Source organism: Gadus chalcogrammus, chromosome 6 (assembly GCF_026213295.1).
Source record: "Gadus chalcogrammus isolate NIFS_2021 chromosome 6, NIFS_Gcha_1.0, whole genome shotgun sequence".
NCBI classification, from domain to species: Eukaryota; Metazoa; Chordata; class Actinopteri; order Gadiformes; family Gadidae; genus Gadus; species Gadus chalcogrammus.
In genome coordinates this window covers 11590832-11605231 of record NC_079417.1, presented here as the reverse complement: position 1 = coordinate 11605231, position 14400 = coordinate 11590832, and the positions used below count along the sequence as shown (strand labels likewise).

The window sequence follows — 14400 nt, the reverse complement described above, 5'->3', positions numbered from 1 at the left end:
TCTATAAGTGATTAGAGAGGAGAGGATGAGGACGTTGACTGTGTGAATCGTATTTTTTATTATTAAAAAAACACTAGAAAAATAAGCTTAAAGCTTATGCTAAATGATTCTGCGTACTCCACAATAGTTCCATCCCAGAGAGGGTACAGTACACAGTCTGTTCTAAGTGACCCATGAGAGCTAAAAACAACAGTGTGTGCTATAGTTCAGAGCCCCTAGCACCTCCGCATTGACCTTTCTTATTGGAGCTGGGGATGAAGGATCGGTCTTGGCCCGAGAGAGGCCTGTTATGATATGCTGCTGAAATAAAGGTTTCCATACCTTCTTATCACTTGTAGTTGATATGAAAACACTTTAGGCATTCCTCAGTATGAAGTGGTGATGGTGGTAAGGCAGATATTCTCTATCTGTCATTAAGACTGTGTGTGTGTGTGTGTGTGTGTGTGTGTGTGTGTGTGTGTGTGTGTGTGTGTGTGTGTGTGTGTGTGTGTGTGTGTGTGGGGGTGGGTGGGTGGGTGGGTGTGCCTTTGCTTGTGTGTGTGGGTGTGGGTGCCCAAAGTTTTTTTCGCTGTTTATTTTCCATGACTCATTCAGTACACCCATTCTAACACCCAGTAAAACATACGACTAACCATTGTGTATCTTCACTTCTTTGAAGTGTAAACAGAACCAATATTCAGGTTTGATTTGTAGCCGTCCTAGAAAGATATTACATTTTGTTTACGTTGCGTCAAATTGATTGTGTGTCATTTCCCTTTTAGGTTTCCCAATCTCGGGCTTTCAGGTGGATGCCGTGGACCAGGTGGTGCTGAACCTGCAGGACGAGGTGCGGCAGACCTGGCAACCGGGCGACCAGATCGTGGTTGCCAGCACGGACTACTCCATGCACCAGGCGGAGGAGTTCACGCTGCTGCCCTGCGCCCACTGCTCCAGCAGGCAGGTCCTGATCCAGGGTGAGTGGCCCCCGTCTCCGGCCAGCGGCACACGGCTGGGAGCCTCTCTGGGTCTGTTAGATCAACCTCCACGTACCTCCTCTGTGAGATGGGTTGGTTTCACGTTATTTGGTCTGCCTGGCTCTGTTTAAACTTTACAGAAGAAAACATGAATTCCAAATACATAAAAAATAAACTATACAAGACAATTATAGTGCAATAATAGAAGAAGAGCAGAATAATAATAATGATAATGATAATAATAATAATACATTTAATTTTAAGGCGCCTTTCTCAGCACTCAAGGGCATCGTACAAAGATAAACAAAAGTCATTAAAAAGAAACAACACGTGGTAACGCAGTAATAATGAGGAGGATGCTAAGAATACGTTATTATATAAAGATAGGCAAAGGTTGATCTAGCAATAGTGGGCTGAGGATTAAAAGGAGTTGTATTAGTACTGCTCTATCTATCTATCTAACTATATAACAATCCAAAGGTAGTGCCATGTACTCTAGAAAGAACATACAGCTCATTTAGCAGTTTTCCTTACCCCTTACACGGAAATCTAGCATTACTAATCTTGAGGCACTGGAGGAGGCAGGAGACCGGAAGAAGAGAGATTGTGTTTAGTTAAACTCCTCCTAGGCTGATGTCGGATTAAGTGTCTGCATCGACGGGGAGCCGTCAATAAAGGCCTAACGAGGTTATCTGGTGCTGCTGGCGGCAGCGAGCTGCCAGGTGTTGAACGGCCGTCCCAGCTAATCCATTTACTCCTGTCAGCCCCGTCCACTCTCTCGTGCTCACTGAGCCAGGGACGGCCCCTCTGGCCCAGTCGGTGCACCGTACGGCAGGCGATTTATTTTTTCGTAGGCTAATTCTTGGATTCTCGCCTCTGATTGGTTAGAGGGGCTCTCCTCCGATTGGTTAGGGTTAGGGTAAGGTTTAACCCTAAACCTAACCCTAACCCTAAACCTAACCCTAAACTCCTGCAAACAGCTAGGACTAATACAAAACACGATCTAAAGGAGAGCCCTTCTAACCAATCAGAGGCGAGAATCCCAGACTTATCCTATGAAAAAAAAGTTTTTTGTAGCCCGCCGTGCTGCTTATTGTGCTGGCACTGTGGTCCGAACAAAACGGTGACGCTGACCAGATACATGTTTTCATTCTTTTGTTGGACGTCAATTTGGGGTTGGTTGCGTTTGCGCGTGTGTGAATGTGTGTGCGTATCACGAGGGACTGGTACACATGAGTCATTCTTCCACTACATCTCTACTGCTTGATCCGTGGAAGCATCACATCAGCCACATCCTCATCGCACGAGCCAGTGGAGATGTAAGAACCCACCCGATGTGCAAATGACTCAACACTCTGTGTGTGTGTGTGTGTGTGTGTGTGTGTGTGTGTGTGTGTGTGTGTGTGTGTGCGTGTCTCTGTGTGTGTGTCTGTCTTTGTGTGTGCGTGTGTCTGTGTATTTGTGTTTGTCTGTATGTGTGTGTGTCTCTCTCTCTGTCTCTGTCTCTGTCTCTGTCTCTGTCTCTGTCTTTGTCTTTTTGTCTTTTTTTTTTTTTTTTCGGGGGACAGGGAGGCCCCAGTACACCCACATGGGGGAGATCGTGGACGGGGTGGACATGCGTGCCGAGGTGGGTCTGCTCTCCAGGAACATTCTCATTTACGGGGAGATGGAAAACTCCTGCTACGGAAACAACTGGTGCCAGTTCTACAGCCACGACACCTATGGAGGCCACATCAAGGTGTGTGTGTGTGTGTGTGTGTGTGTGTGTGTGTGTGTGTGTGTGTGTGTGTGTGTGTGTGTGTGTGTGTGTGTGTGTGTGTGTGTGTGTGTGTGTGTGTGTGTGTGTGTGTGTGTCTGCAAGCACAGTTGTGTACAGTGTAGGGAGGCCAGGTCTTCAGACTGGTCCGTGTGTTTGTGTGTGTGTTTCCCCGTGGCGTCAGGTTCAAATGGGACATCCAGGTAGCGTAACGACTGAGGCCTCGACGATGCAGAGAGACATTTGGACCCAGCTGAGCCTCCTGTCTTCTATATTTCCACATCCATATTTCCACATACATTCCATTTCATTTCCAGAAATATAGAAGTGCTCTTACTCAGAATGATAAGCATTTATTAGATAATTTACTTCATTTCCTAAAAGCAAAAAAGGTTTCCTTATTCTAATTGAAGACACACAGTTAACCCTCTGCATGCAGATGATGTGTAATGCCTGTGATTCTCATCTGGGTGTTCATTGTGTTTATGTGAGGGTCTCTGTGTGCTTTGATCTTGTGTTGAGTAATGACTCTCTAAGCATTGCTTAATGTATGTTTTCTTTTCTTCTGTGAAGCTGTGATCGCTTTCAAGGAATGTAAAACTGACGTCTTCGGTAGATTACTTACACACACACACACAACACTGTGTGTACCCTTGTGGTTGTGTGTATATGTATGACAGAGCCAGAGGCAGAAAGCGTGTTTGTATGCTTGTGTGCGGGCGGGCGTGCGTGCGTGCGTGTGTATGCAAGAGGGAGATGTGGGTTCCAGTTATTTGGAGAGATTGGCCAATAGCTCTGTTAACAGGAACCAGACCTCATTGGTCCAAACCCGCAGAAGACCTCCTGGAGGGCCCTGCACTCAGGAGGAGAAGGAGGAGGAGGGGGAGAGGGAGGAGGAGGAGGGGGAGGAGGAGAGGATGGAGGGGGAGGAGGAGGAGAGAAGGGGAGGAGGTGGGGGAGGAGGGGGAGCAGGAGGGAGAGGAGGAGGAGGGGGAGGAGGGAGAGGAGGAGGAGGAGGGGGGGAGGGGGAGGAGGGAGAGGAGGAGGAGGTGGGGGAGGAGGGGGAGCAGGAGGAGGAGGGGGCCGGGCGCCCTTGCGTCTTGTCTCGCCCATTCATCCTCTTCTTCTGCCAATTCATTCTTCTGATTAGGATTTGTCAGTTCTTTACCCCCTGAACGGCAGCAGCAGAAGCAGCCGTGGCTTAGAGCCTCAGTTGCCCCTGGCAGAGCGAGTTGTGATCACATTGCGGTGGGCTAGACTAGAGGCCCTGCCAGCCAACACAGGGGGACAAATCAGCGGCTTACACAATGGTTCTGCTCTTCAGGCACAGTTTGTTGTCTTATCCTCAGTAAGGCGAGCCTGATGACTTACCAATAAGAACGTAGAGGTCTGCCTGCTTGTCTGTCCATGTGTCCCTCCGTCCACGTGTCTGTCCCCTCCTCTAACACCCTCGTTCGTTCTGGGGATGTGGGATGTGGGAGGGGGGAGGGGTCGTGCTAGGTGCTAGGGTGTGGGACTCCCAGCTTAAAGGTACTGGGTTGGATTGCCCTATGTACCTACCTGTATGCACCGTGATACCTCAGCCCTAGCCGCACCTTACTGACCCGTGCCGGTCCTTTCCTGTGAGTGGCGTTGGCTGAAGGGGACTCCTCACATGAGCAGAGTGACCACTAACCCAGAGCCCTTCCCCTGGTCAGATCCTGGCGAACTTCACGTCGGTGCACCTGTCCCACGTGGAGCTGAGGCACATGGGCCAGCAGGCGGTGAGGGGCAGCTACCCGCTGCACTTCCACCTGTGTGGCGACGTGGACCAGCGGGGGGGCTACCGGCAGCCCACCGCCGTGGACGGCCTCTCCATCCACCACTCCTTCTCCCGCTGCGTCAGCATCCACGCCACCAACGGCCTGCTGGTCAGTCGGAGTCTGTCTGTCTGTCTGTCTGTCTGTCTGTCTGTCTGTCTGTCTGTCTGTCTGTCTGTCTGTCTGTCTGTCTGTCTGTCTGTCTGTCTGTCTGTCTGTCTGTCTGTCTGTCTGTCTGTCTGTCTGTCTGTCTGTCTGTCTGTCTGTCTGTCTGTCTGTCTGTCTGTCTGTCTGTCTGTCTGTCTGTCTGTCTGTCTGTCTGTCTGTCTGTCTGTCTGTCTGTCTGTCTGTCTGTCTGTCTGTCTGTCTGTCTGTCTGTCTGTCTGTCTGTCTGTCTGTCTGTCTGTCTGTCTGTCTGTCTGTCTGTCTGTCTGTCTGTCTGTCTGTCTGTCTGTCTGTCTGTCTGTCTGTCTGTCTGTCTGTCTGTCTGTCTGTCTGTCTGTCTGTCTGTCTGTCTGTCTGTCTGTCTGTCTGTCTGTCTGTCTGTCTGTCTGTCTGTCTGTCTGTCTGTCTGTCTGTCTGTCTGTCTGTCTGTCTGTCTGTCTGTCTGTCTGTCTGTCTGTCTGTCTGTCTGTCTGTCTGTCTGTCTGTCTGTCTGTCTGTCTGTCTGTCTGTCTGTCTGTCTGTCTGTCTGTCTGTCTGTCTGTCTGTCTGTCTGTCTGTCTGTCTGTCTGTCTGTCTGTCTGTCTGTCTGTCTGTCTGTCTGTCTGTCTGTCCTGTCTGTCTGTCTGTCTGTCTGTCTGTCTGTCTGTCTGGTCTGTCTGTCTGTCTGTCTGTCTGTCTGTCTGTCTGTCTGTCTGTCTGTCTGTCTGTCTGTCTGTCTGTCTGTCTGTCTGTCTGTCTGTCTGTCTGTCTGTCTGTCTGTCTGTCTGTCTGTCTGTCTGTCTGTCTGTCTGTCTGTCTGTCTGTCTGTCTGTCTGTCTGTCTGTCTGTCTGTCTGTCTGTCTGTCTGTCTGTCTGTCTGTCTGTCTGTCTGTCTGTCTGTCTGTCTGTCTGTCTGTCTGTCTGTCTGTCTGTCTGTCTGTCTGTCTGTCTGTCTGTCTGTCTGTCTGTCTGTCTGTCTGTCTGTCTGTCTGTCTGTCTGTCTGTCTGTCTGTCTGTCTGTCTGTCTGTCTGTCTGTCTGTCTGTCTGTCTGTCTGTCTGTCTGTCTGTCTGTCTGTCTGTCTGTCTGTCTGTCTGTCTGTCTGTCTGTCTGTCTGTCTGTCTGTCTGTCTGTCTGTCTGTCTGTCTGTCTGTCTGTCTGTCTGTCTGTCTGTCTGTCTGTCTGTCTGTCTGTCTGTCTGTCTGTCTGTCTGTCTGTCTGTCTGTCTGTCTGTCTGTCTGTCTGTCTGTCTGTCTGTCTGTCTGTCTGTCTGTCTGTCTGTCTGTCTGTCTGTCTGTCTGTCTGTCTGTCTGTCTGTCTGTCTGTCTGTCTGTCTGTCTGTCTGTCTGTCTGTCTGTCTGTCTGTCTGTCTGTCTGTCTGTCTGTCTGTCTGTCTGTCTGTCTGTCTGTCTGTCTGTCTGTCTGTCTGTCTGTCTGTCTGTCTGTCTGTCTGTCTGTCTGTCTGTCTGTCTGTCTGTCTGTCTGTCTGTCTGTCTGTCTGTCTGTCTGTCTGTCTGTCTGTCTGTCTGTCTGTCTGTCTGTCTGTCTGTCTGTCTGTCTGTCTGTCTGTCTGTCTGTCTGTCTGTCTGTCTGTCTGTCTGTCTGTCTGTCTGTCTGTCTGTCTGTCTGTCTGTCTGTCTGTCTGTCGTCTGTCTGTCTGTCTGTCTGTCTGTCTGTCTGTCTGTCTGTCTGTCTGTCTGTCTGTCTGTCTGTCTGTCTGTCTGTCTGTCTGTCTGTCTGTCTGTCTGTCTGTCTGTCTGTCTGTCTGTCTGTCTGTCTGTCTGTCTGTCTGTCTGTCTGTCTGTCTGTCTGTCTGTCTGTCTGTCTGTCTGTCTGTCTGTCTGTCTGTCTGTCTGTCTGTCTGTCTGTCTGTCGGTCGTTGTTTCCGACTGGTTTACAGCACAGCCTGCAGTTTCTCGATCAAACAAATACAGCTGTAGAGGAGACTGTAATGATAATTTTAACAAAAACATATAGAGCTCTGGATGAAGCGTAATTAATACTATAATAATATAGTCAATCTCAGCTATCATGAGGGTATTAGTACCTTTCTGACACGAAACTGGGACTGGTAGACTTTTGCCCTTCAGGGTTTTTAGAAATTGTTCTAGCCTTGTGACAGGAGGAAACTGACCTTAATATTTGATAACATTGTTTGACACTCATTTCCTCCTCCCTCTCCGACTGAGGGGCACTTGAGTCAGTTTATACAATAGCCTTCCGCCTGAGCTATTGAAAATGCTGATTCAATCTATCAACTTATTCAAATTTTACATTTTGGTTACATTTTATTATCTTTATCTTTCTGATTCGTTTAGTTTAAATCGAGGTTACGCCCAGGAAGTACTTTTTTTTGCAGTTTTTCAGACATTGTGAGGTTTTTTTAAATATGATGAGCAAACATATCCATCATCTCACTCTACATGTTTACTGTTGTGTATCGTCATATTCAGAACTCGTGCATTCAAACCAAAACCAAGCCCGTTAGAGGCTAGTTCATCTTAAGTTTGAGTCCCGTGTAGCTTTATTTCATTAAATCGTTAAGTATTTAAAGTGGATTTTTGATCCATAAACTACTGCAGGGCCGTTCACCTCCAGCCTGAATGAGCCTTAAATAGATCCGTTCCACTGCTGGTTGCAAAAAAATGTCAAGCGATGGCAGCGACCATAAATGGAAAAACCAAATGCTTCACAACATCTGTTTGTAAACCAACGGTCGACGTCACAGGAGCTGGGTCCAACATTTTACAGTAGTCGATTTAAAAATGCCCAAAGGTGTCACCAAACATTTAATGTGCTATTTAAAAGTAGGATGTTTGAAAAATAAATGCATGTCTGTATAGTTTATTCAATCATTATTCTAATAATAAATTATACTTTTAGTTTTTCAAATATTCTTTATCCATTAGGACATTCCTCCTCCTCCTCCTCCTGCTTACCCTGGTGGTCTCATGGTCTCTCCCCTCTGTCTCCTGGTCTCCCCCCCCCCCCTGGTTGTCTCATGGTCTCTCCCCTCTGTCTCCCGGCTCCCCCCCCCCCCCCTGGTTGTCTCATGGTCTCTCCCCTCTGTCTCCTGGCTCCCCCCCCGTGGTTGTCTCATGGTCTCTCCCTGTCTCCCCCCCCCCCACGGTTGTCTCATGGTCTTCCCCCCCCCCCCCCCCCCCCCACGTGGTCTCATGGTCTTTCCCCCCCTGGTGGTCTCATGGTATCTTCCCTCTGTCTCCCGGCTTCCCCCCCCCTGTTTGTCCCATGGTCTCTCCCCTCTGTCTCCCCCCCCCAATGGTTTTCTCATGGTCTCTCCCCTCTGTCTCCCCCCCCCCCCCCTCCAGGTCAGGGACACGGTGGGCTACGACACGCTGGGCCACTGCTTCTTCCTGGAGGACGGCATCGAGCAGCGCAACACGCTGTTCCACAACCTGGGGCTGCTGACGCGGCCTGGCACCCTGCTGCCCACCGACCGCAACGACACCCTCTGCACCGCCCTCAGGGACCGGGTGCACCCGGGGTACACGCCCTCGCCCAGCACAGAGTGCAAGTAGGTGGACCTCAGCATCACATAAAGAGGTTCAATGGCACCATGTACAATTTTGCTTGTCATAAGATGACAAGCATAAATGTATTTTGCTTGTCTTAACTGTTAGGCGACCTTGAGTGTTTATGAAAGGCGCCCTGAAACAAAATGTATTATTATTTAATATAATAATAATAAGTACTGGTCCAAGTCCAAGGTTAGACATGTGGCTTTCAGAGCCGAGTACCGAGTACTACAAGTACAGGTCAGAAATATAATGCAATTAAATGTATTTATTGAAGGTCGCTTTGGATAAAAGCGTCTGCTAAATGCCCTAAATGTAAATGTAAAAAAGGAATCCGACAAAAGATATATGCAGAACATGTTTCTAGCTACACAATAAGAGCGTGTAAAGAGTCAATAAGAGCATATACAGACAGAAATCTAGATTAAATGCAAAAGGGCTGAATAACACGATGTCAGTGAGGATGGAGGAAGTACAGGCGTGCATGGGGAGAGAGATAAGAGGCTGCGTGGGTAAACAACAGGGATAAATATCGTACTAGGTCAAGGTTCTTCCCTGACCCGGGTGGGCTGGTGTTTTACTGGGGTGGAACAATCACTGTTATTGCATAACGGATTTCAAAGCAGTGCAGGGAAGCCTTCTAATAAATTAAAGGATTCACAGTGAGGATTTTGTTAATTAGTGAATGTCCTGAGTAAATACAGAACATCCTATTCAAACTGAGGTTGCGGTGAAACTTGTCAATGCGACACAGCAAACGCAAAAATGCAAGCCAACTGTGCAAATAAGGAACTCAAAAGCTTCATCACCAGAAATAGATTTCATTGAGCGGTGAAAATAGACAAGGCAGTCAGGCAGCATACCCGAAATGGCGCAATTAGCATTTCACGCAAGGTAAGTAATGAGCTGCTGCTGGAAATAGACTGACCATAATCCAGCGCAGTTTCAAGCTCTCTGGGGAGTTTGAGGTTTTGAGAGAACTGCACTCGTAAAGGAAACAAACAAAACAGCAAGCTGTTAGGACAGGAGACATGTAGGACCATAGGAGATGTGAGATACTGGGATAGTGACTTTATCTGAGAGGAGTTCTGCAGAAATTAGAGAGAGGATGTTGTTCATGCTGTGTGGCTCATAGGGTCTTCAGGAGATGGCGGTACAGCAGGAGAACGGCTGAGCACTGGGGGTCTTGGAGAGGGGGGGGGGGGGGGGGGGGGGGGTCATTCGGTCACCAGGGGATATCTGAGGAATTCCTCAGCACATCAGACAGGCAACTCGGTGTGGAAGAGATACTGCGAGGACACACTGGCCAATGTTAGCCGTGTGTGGCCGAGATAGCAGTGGACAGGCTTATCCACACAAAAACAACCTCTCATTCCCATGGGGGATCACTCTGTTTGTTTTACCCACCAAAAAAATGCCTCTGTTTGAGTGAGGCTTAGAAATGTCCACTAGGGTGGGTGTGTCCGTGTGTCCGTGTGTTTGTCTGGATTTTGATGAGTGTTGTCTGTGTGTATGTGTATCGCTGATTGTGTTGTCTTTCAGGGCAGTCTCAACCTTCTGGATCGCCAACCCGAACAACAACCTGATCAGCAACGCGGCCGCTGGTTCTCAGGTAACTTCCCGTTCTTCAGATCGTCCTTTCCGTCAGGTTGAGTATCACCGTTTACCCTCCTGGGAGAACGTGGAACCGACCGCGCGGCTCTGCTAACCAATAAAAGGGGACTTTGTGTTCCTTATCACACACTGATCCTGGACAATGTTTGTGTGCTATAAAGGAGAGCACTTGCGAACAAAAACCCTTCCCCAAAGATCCCCCCTGACTACTACTGTGAGGTGGTCTGTTTGGGAGTAACGTAAAATAACATTAATATAATTTCTGATAAAATGAAAAGGCAACAAACCTAGATCCGCTGGGACGCACACAGTAGATTAAAGGGACGGTCGCTGGCTTAGTTGTTGCCTCTCCATCTCTGGGTCCGTCCACCTGGACTACAGACACACGGTCCAATCACAGTGACCTCATCATACCATGCTCAGCGGGGTTTAACCTCCGATCGGGACCTGGAACAAACGAGAGAGAACCCGCTCTAGAAGATATCCGCTCCCTGTGAAGAGATAGATGTACTTTATTGGCGGCAACAACAACCACAATTCGATGAACCCTTGAAGCAGATGATTGCATTGTGACTTAAAGGTTGTGTTTTCAGACACAGATAAGGGTTAGGGAGCTGTTGAAGTATGCTTTACAGGTATACTGTGGATGGTTCAGGGTTTCGAATTCGAAAACCTTTTGGCGTGGGTTCGACCTGTTGGCCATTCCACTCCCTAGCAAACCTCGAGCTGTTCCTTAAGGTTTGGGTATGGGATTTGCGAAACGCCAGAGATTTTGAATATACACAACTCAAATGGTCCTACCCCCTCTCCTTCAACGCTGACTCTGACTCCACCCATTCCAAGTACATGGACGCGCAATCATGCACGAGCGAAACACAGATGCGCGAGAGAGCGAGCCATTAGCTAGTTAGCTAGCTCCAGTAGCTACTGGAAATCATTGGCTGGAGTTTTTCAAACCCTGCCCGTTCCACAGATGATTGACTTGTTTAGTTTTCATGTCAGTACTCTAACTCAGTGGCTGTAAGTGGGTTATGATAAGGATTTCAAGTAATTGTTGCAAAAATGGCCAAAAAAAGAGAATTCCATAGCCAACCCTTTAAGAGCTCTCCTTTAAGGCCTTTGTCCTCTCTGTATTGGCCGTGAGCTCCACCACTTAGAGCATCAGCAGTCCCCCCGCTCTACCCAGGGTTTACATCTACATCTATATTCACATTTACAGTTACATTGAGTGCGTTTAGCAAATGCATTTTATCTAAAGCGTTTTACAACAAATACATTTGTCAGAAGAAAGAGAAACAACAATATATCGCTGTCGGTACATTAAGGATGTTCATAGAACGAAGTGCCAAGCACTAACATCACTGGGTTAACAATAGCTAGGGTAAGATGCTACACACCTCAGTAAATAAAGGTGTGTTTCTTTTAAGGATGGGCAAAAGCGATTAATCGCATAGTTTGGTGAGTTAACGCGCAATTAATCCCACTTTTTAAAATTTCGATTTTAATCCACTCCAATTGAAGTTTAAATGAGTTTATCAAATGGAATGACGCATTATATTTATACCAAATGTACTTAATAAGCAAAAACTAGACCAAGTGATCTTGAGGGAGTTTTATTGACTCACTCGGTGTGGGTGAGATATGAAACTTAAGGGACACCACAGATTGGTTGCAGTAAGACACCTACTGCAAGTGTGATCTAAAGTAAGTGGAACTAAAAACAAAAATGATTTCTGATATGAATGTTGACATTCTGTGTCCAAAAACCTTTCAAAATCAAAGTAAAATAAAATAAACGTGCGTCAACTTGTATTAATCGCATTAAATAAGAGTGTGTTACAGTGTAATTAACGTGTTAACTTGCCCAGCCCTAGTTTTTTTTTTTTTAAATCCACTCACCCTCTGTGTCCCCCAGACGCCGGCATTGGTTCGTGTTCCACAGCGCCTCCACGGGGGACTCCAGGGCCTGGTGCCCGAGACCAAGGCCGAGCTCACCCCCCTGGGCATCTTCTACAACAACCGGGTCCACTCCAACTTCAAGGTACCGCCGCCCTAGTGGTCCGTGGCCGCCGCCCAGCCGGCATAGGGTCCGTCCCTAATAACACCCGTAGACCGGGCCGAACCAGCAACTACACTGCCCCGCCTCCATCAAAGCCTTGTGTACCTCGTCAAGTCTGTTTAAGGGGTCCGGTACTGTTTGGGTTGGTTTTCAGCGAGAGCCTCTAGCTTTTAAGTGATAAACATTTTTAGCAAAGGATATGGCGCACTGGTTGTGATGTGTCTCCATCCTATTGCTTATAGAATTGCCTATGGATGGTTTTGCTTAGGTTACGGTATCAAAATAGTTAAAATTAATTAAAATTGAAATAGCTAATATTAACTATTACTTTTTTATTACTTCATACTCAAGACTTGAATCACGCATTGCACGAGCAATGGAGGCAACCACCTTCCCTGTTCCCTGAGTCCCACAATGTGGCTCTGTGGGCTGTGTGTAACATAATAACAGGCTAGGCAGGTGAACTGTAAGCTCTTTGTCTGCTCCGGCTGAAGGAGCCTCTCGGAGGGCCTGGAGGCAGTCTGAGCCCCTGAGGCGGTACTTAAGCCATACCCTGGACTGAGGCAACGGAGCACAGCTTTCCACAATCACTAATGCACATACTTTATGATATGCATTCATATGCATTGGTGTACAAGCGGCCCCAGCTGGTGGTTTTCCATCAAATGGTCAAAAAATCCGGATGCATATATATATATATATATTATATATATATATATAGAGATCTCAATGTAACGCAGACGAGGTGGGATTCTGGTCATTCATGAAATGTCAGCCCTTGCAGCGATGTGACAAAATATGAATGCTCTTATTTTTTTGGGAGCTCCGGGTTTAATTTAGCCCGGTCTATTGGCCCTGCTCTCTGGAACACATAGTGGCACTCTTGTGTCTGAGTGGGTCAACAAAGAAACGTGTGTGTCTGTGTGTGCGTGTGTGCGTGTGCGTGCGTGCGTGCGCGTGTGTGACGGGGGAACCCCTGCATGGACCGCATTTAACAGCGTCTCTTGTTGTTGTGCCCCCCCCCAGGCTGGGCTGTTCATTGATAAAGGTGTGAAGACGACCAACGCCACGGCGAAGGACCCCAGGGAGTACCTCTGTCTAGACAACAGTGCCAGGTGTGTGTGCGTTCTGCAGGTATCTTCTTTACACCACAGTGTTTGCAGCAGGGCTGAGCCATCCCAGCGTGTGCTAACCACCGTCCCTGCAATGTAATCCACTTCAATGTAATCGAAGCCGGGTGCTAAACACGGAGCGTTTTCCAGTCCGTGGTCAGACGGCACAGTGCACCACACGCCGCCAGGGTTGCCAGGTATGCGCGCTGCCTGCCTTGTTTACCCAAGACCATAGCCTACACATTTTAGCAGGTTTTGCGGTCGTTGGCCACAAAATGTGTGCATTAGGATGTGGTGTAAAGTAAGGTCAATATTGAGGTACAGTATATGCGGTCCGCTGGGTATTGTTTGTGTTTCGCTCCGACCTCGTAGTACTATATGATAATTCAGCGTTTTTTGGCCGTCGGTGCGTGTCCACGTGCGTTGATATGGGCCACGTGACTGCGAGGAGAGATACATTACCATACGACTACTATTTTGGTTGAGGCTGGTTCTTATTGACAGAGAAAACAAGGCTTCACAGATAGAGTTTCCCTTTCGCTCGCTACTCAAACACAGCCCCTTCCAGATGGAAAAAAAGATTACATCTCTGCCAGACCGTGTGTGTGTGTGTGTGTGTGTGTGTGTGTGTGTGTGTGTGTGTGTGTGTGTGTGTGTGTGTGTGTGTGTGTGTGTGTGTGTGTGTGTGTGAACGAGGAACACTATTCCTGTGCCCAGTTTTCTCGAGTTTTGTGAAGAAGAATGTAGAAAGAAGCCAGACAGATTCACTAATGTGCATTAGTCTCAGACCCCCAGACGACCAATCAGAGCAAACGAAACGTGTCACACAAGAGCGGCAGCCATCTTGGTTGTTTATGTAAATTCATCATCGGCTCTGCCATTGGGCGCTCCTCTGTACGGTCATCATATTAAACCCGCCCCGTCTTAAATAAAGGGTTTTGATTGGCCCGACCCAAGCCAGTCCTACTAGGAGTCTGTCACAATGGAAGCAGGGCCAGAGTGAATAAAACATGAGCACACAGATTCATGTGGTTCCCAGGTTATATGATAATAATGTGTAACATTTAGAAAGTGTTTTTGTGTGTTTGTGTACGTGTGTGCGTGTGAGTTGGTGTGTGTGTGTAAGTGAGTGTCTGTGTCTGTTTGTAAGTGGGTGTAAGTGTGTGTGTGTGTTTCTGTTTTTGTCTGTGTTTGTATCTGTGTGCGTGCCCTTGGCCCCACCTGACGTACGGCGCGCGTTTCCTGTGTGTTCAGATTCCGGCCGCACCAGCACGCCGACCCCAGCCGTCCGCGCGTGGCGGCGGTCATCGACACGCTCATCTCCTTCAAGAACAACGACCTGGGGGCCTGGATCCGGGGAGGGGACATCATCATCAGGAACTCTGGGTGAGAGGGCCGCCTCCATGGGCCCCGGACCCACCACTGGGG

General features: G+C 48.2%; 1 protein-coding gene across 1 annotated transcript in view; it reads left to right on the top strand.

Moving 5' to 3' along the window:
- The window catches only part of cemip2 (cell migration inducing hyaluronidase 2), a 34362-nt gene that overhangs the window by 10434 nt on the left and 9528 nt on the right, over positions 1-14400 (top strand). Inside the window, 9 exon segments of the mRNA XM_056592428.1 lie at positions 762-953; positions 2522-2691; positions 4407-4619; positions 7981-8186; positions 9730-9885; positions 11717-11760; positions 11763-11842; positions 12887-12975; positions 14227-14358. Of these exon segments, the coding sequence (XP_056448403.1) occupies positions 762-953; positions 2522-2691; positions 4407-4619; positions 7981-8186; positions 9730-9885; positions 11717-11760; positions 11763-11842; positions 12887-12975; positions 14227-14358 (1282 nt within the window).